The sequence below is a fragment of the Physella acuta genome, unplaced genomic scaffold (assembly GCF_028476545.2).
Source record: "Physella acuta isolate Inbredline_101_S28 unplaced genomic scaffold, ASM2847654v3 ptg000204l, whole genome shotgun sequence".
Taxonomy (NCBI): Eukaryota; Metazoa; Mollusca; class Gastropoda; family Physidae; genus Physella; species Physella acuta.
In genome coordinates this window covers 117,940-122,415 of record NW_026731723.1, presented here as the reverse complement: position 1 = coordinate 122,415, position 4,476 = coordinate 117,940, and the positions used below count along the sequence as shown (strand labels likewise).

At 45.0% G+C, this 4,476-nt stretch overlaps 1 protein-coding gene across 1 annotated transcript; it reads right to left on the bottom strand.

Moving 5' to 3' along the window:
• Nucleotides 1-676: 676 nt before the first annotated feature.
• On the bottom strand, nucleotides 677-1,843 carry LOC131937214 (uncharacterized). The gene has a single exon (XM_059294459.1). It carries the CDS (start codon nucleotides 1,841-1,843, stop codon nucleotides 677-679), a length of 1,167 nt encoding a protein of 388 aa, XP_059150442.1.
• Nucleotides 1,844-4,476: the final 2,633 nt, after the last annotated feature.

Genomic DNA, 4,476 nt, shown 5'->3' with positions numbered 1-4,476 from the left:
CTTAAGTTGTCTTCCCTTCATTAGACATAAATCAGAGAAATTAATTAAGACCAAAAATAATATTTTAAGAATGAATGTAACCCAGATGGTAATTAAAGGAATAATTAAGTATCATTGACATGTACTGGTCAGCAATTAATGAAGTCCGAAAGTTTATTTAAAAACATGGTTTTAGCCGAACAGTTTATTTTTAACTTTTTGTAGAAGGAACAGATCACGTGACCCACATTATTTGGACACTTCTGGTTCGTTTCATAACCTTAAGTGACAGCCTCTAGCGTGCGGCATCTAGCGTGCGGCATCTAGCGTGCGGCATCCAACAAAAAAAAATTCCCATCCAACATGTCAAACATACATTTGTATGGAGAGATAAACCTGCAATATTTTAGGGAATTCCCGAAAACAAAAAGTAACAGCACCACTTAGCACGGCCAAACTGAGCGTCATGGCATTACAAAACACGGCAATAAACGCCGTGAATAGGGGCGTCTTTCAGCGGGGGGGTTGTAAAACTTGGTCTCTCAGAGAGCACCCGGATGGTGGGCGGCTGTTGGGCATCTTCCCGGGGGCCGGCACCGGCCGGTTTATGGCGTGACGTGGGGGGACGGCCGGCACTCACGTGGATGTGCGATGTCCGGTTTAGATGCTGTTGGGGAGACATGAGATCAATCTGGAACTACAGGATGGTGCGGGTCAAGGCAGTGGTCAGCTTAATGTAGCCACAAAGTTCTAAGTACATGTAGCCACAAAGTTCTAAGTACATGTAGCCACAAAGTTCTAAGTACATGTAGCCACAAAGTTCTAAGTACATGTAGCCACAAAGTTCTAAGTACATGTAGCCACAAAGTTCTAAGTACATGTAGCCACAAAGTTCTAAGTACATGTAGCCACAAAGTTCTAAGTACATGTAGCCACAAAGTTCTAAGTACATGTAGCCACAAAGTTCTAAGTACATGTAGCCACAAAGTTCTAAGTACTTGTAGCCACAAAGTTCTAAGTACATGTAGCCACAAAGTTCTAAGTACATGTAGCCACAAAGTTCTAAGTACATGTAGCCACAAAGTTCTAAGTACATGTAGCCACAAAGTTCTAAGTACATGTAGCCACAAAGTTCTAAGTACATGTAGCCACAAAGTTCTAAGTACATGTAGCCACAAAGTTCTAAGTACATGTAGCCACAAAGTTCTAAGTACATGTAGCCACAAAGTTCTAAGTACATGTAGCCACAAAGTTCTAAGTACATGTAGCCACAAAGTTCTAAGTACATGTAGCCACAAAGTTCTAAGTACATGTAGCCACAAAGTTCTAAGTACATGTAGCCACAGAGTTCTAAGTACATGTAGCCACAAAGTTCTAAGTACATGTAGCCACAAAGTTCTAAGTACATGTAGCCACAAAGTTCTAAGTACATGTAGCCACAAAGTTCTAAGTACATGTAGCCACAAAGTTCTAAGTACATGTAGCCACAAAGTTCTAAGTACATGTAGCCACAAAGTTCTAAGTACATGTAGCCACAAAGTTCTAAGTACATGTAGCCACAAAGTTCTAAGTACATGTAGCCACAAAGTTCTAAGTACATGTAGCCACAAAGTTCTAAGTACATGTAGCCACAAAGTTCTAAGTACATGTAGCCACAAAGTTCTAAGTACATGTAGCCACAAAGTTCTAAGTACATGTAGCCACAAAGTTCTAAGTACATGTAGCCACAAAGTTCTAAGTACATGTAGCCACAAAGTTCTAAGTACATGTAGCCACAAAGTTCTAAGTACATGTAGCCACAAAGTTCTAAGTACATGTAGCCACAAAGTTCTAAGTACATGTAGCCACAAAGTTCTAAGTACATGTAGCCACAAAGTTCAAAGTACCATCCCACCTGTAAGTACCATCCCACCTACAAGTACCATCACACATATCTTTTCATTTAATACTAACTATACATCATACCTCCCATCATCCAATTCTCCCCCCCCCCCCCCCACCCCACCACCGACCATCCGCGACGACTGTCTGACTAAAGCATGCAAGTACTGGGGACAAAAACCGCCGTCAGTCTCTCTACTTGACTTGCCGTCCGTCTCTCTACTTGACTTGCCGTCCGTCTCTCTACTTGACTTGTCTGTCAACATCCGGTGCTTTGTCTTGACGCGGCACTTTGCAGCGTTTTTTGTCGTTTGGTTTGACCAGAGACTCGCCACTACCCGCCCCTGCTCTATGGGACAGGGGAGTCGGACTAATGGTCGGCTGTCAAGTTTGGGCTGTCAAGTTTTTACTTGTCAAATAAAATTCTTAATTGTTTAGGATGCAGCAGTCACCGGGAAATGGATGGTCGACCACCCCCTCACACCCCCCCTCCCCCGTGCACCACCACCGGGTAATATCTAACGGTAGACGACAAAGTTTTCCTTGCTATCATTGTTTTAGTGCAAACAGCAAATGACAGAAGAAACAAATAGAAATGATCAATTTTTAAAATGTAGTAATCCTGTGTGAGATGACTTTGTGAGGTGACTGTGGGAGGTGACTGAGGTGACTGTGTGAGATGACTGAGGGAGCTGACTGAGGTGACTGTGTGAGACTGAATAAAGAAGCACATAATCCCCACAAAGAACGTGGACATAAAATGAAGGTCCGTGGAAAGTTCTAGAAAGTACAGGAAGACCCGCCGTAAAGTGCACTTTGGGACCCCTCGTTTGGTGGCATCACGTGACTCCCGTATGGGCCTGTAGGTCGTCCAGCAGGTAATGGACGACACTTTTATTTATGGCCCAGCCGCGACATCTGAGCGGTCAATAGTCCGTTTGTCCGTGTTTGTCCGCGTTTGTCCGTGTTTGTCCGCGTTTGTCCGCGGTTGTCCGTGTTTGTCCGCGTTTGTCCGTGTTTGTCCGCATGTGTTTAGCATGCTTTTTGTCCTCAGTGTGTTGTGTGGATGAGGGCGGTGACCGCCATCTACAGCCACAGTGTTGATACCACTAGACCACCTGTTATAGCCCACTAGACCACCTGTTATAGCCCACTAGACCACCTGTTATAGCCCACTAGACCACATATTGCCACACTATACAAGACCACTAGACCACCAGTTATAGCCCACTAGACCACCTGCTATAGCCCACTAGACCACCTGTTATAGCCCACTAGACCACCTGTTATAGCCCACTAGACCACCTGTTATAGCCGACTAGACCACCTGTTAAAGCCCACTAGACCACCTATTGCCCACAGGACCACTAGACCACCTATTGCCCACTATACAAGGCCACAGGACCACTAGACCACCTGTTATAGCCCACTAGACCACCTGTTATAGCCCACTAGACCACCTGTTATAGCCCACTAGATCACATAGCCCACTAGACCACCTGTTTAAGCCCACTAGACCACCTGTTACAGCCCACTAGACCACCTGTTATAGCCGACTAGACCACATATTGCCACACTATACAAGGCCACAAGACCACTAGACCACCTATTGCCCACAAGATCACTAGACCACCTGTTATAGCCCACTAGACCACCTATTGCCCACAGGACCACTAGACCACCTATTATAGCCCACTAGACCACCTATTGCCCACTGGACCACCTATTACCCACTATACAAGCCCACAGGACCACTAGACTACCGTCATACCCCCACTAATTACGCCTGCAAAACGTCCCTTTTCTCACCGAAGCCTTGCAAATAAACATTCAAATAAAAATTTTCTAACCGTTTTTCCGTCTTAAAAACACAAAACAAAAAAAAAAGATAAAACGTGTCATAAAATATTTCCTGCAGAAATTTTATTTTTCTCTTATTTTAAAACACTTTCATAAAAAAAACGAATTTCTTGTCTTCAAGTAGTTCTCTGCCTTGAATAGATTTTTCTCGCCCGCTTATAGTTGCTCTATGCTGTTTTTAGCTACATGTAAACTTCTAGAATATTCCATGAACTTGTCTCCCACATTGTTAGATGTATATATCCCTCTGACGTCATCAGCTGACTACAGCACAGCCTACACTGACCACTGCAAATGACCGTCAGACCGATGACGTCAAAATCTGACCACAGTACAGGTCAGTCTTGTCATTCTGACGTCAGCACCTGACATTCTGACGTCAGCATCTGACACTCCACTGAAAAGAACTTGCAGCGGTCCATCGTCAGAAGTGTGGGAGTTTGTGTGGCTATGTGTGTGTTGGAGAGAGTGTATGTATGTGTGTGTGTGGGGGGGGGGTATTTTTCTCACAGCCTTAACATCACCCACCCTCCTGTCTAAACCCACCTGTGTGTCCGGGTCTGCTAAAACTAACCCAACCGGGCGGGGGTAACCGGACCCCACATCCAGTAACCGGACCCCCACATCCAGTAACCGGACCCCCACATCTAGTAACCGGACCCCCACATCTAGTAACCGGACCCCCACATCTAGTAACCAGACCCCCACAGCGAGTAACCGGACCCCCACAGCGAGTAACCAGCCAAGTAATTCCAT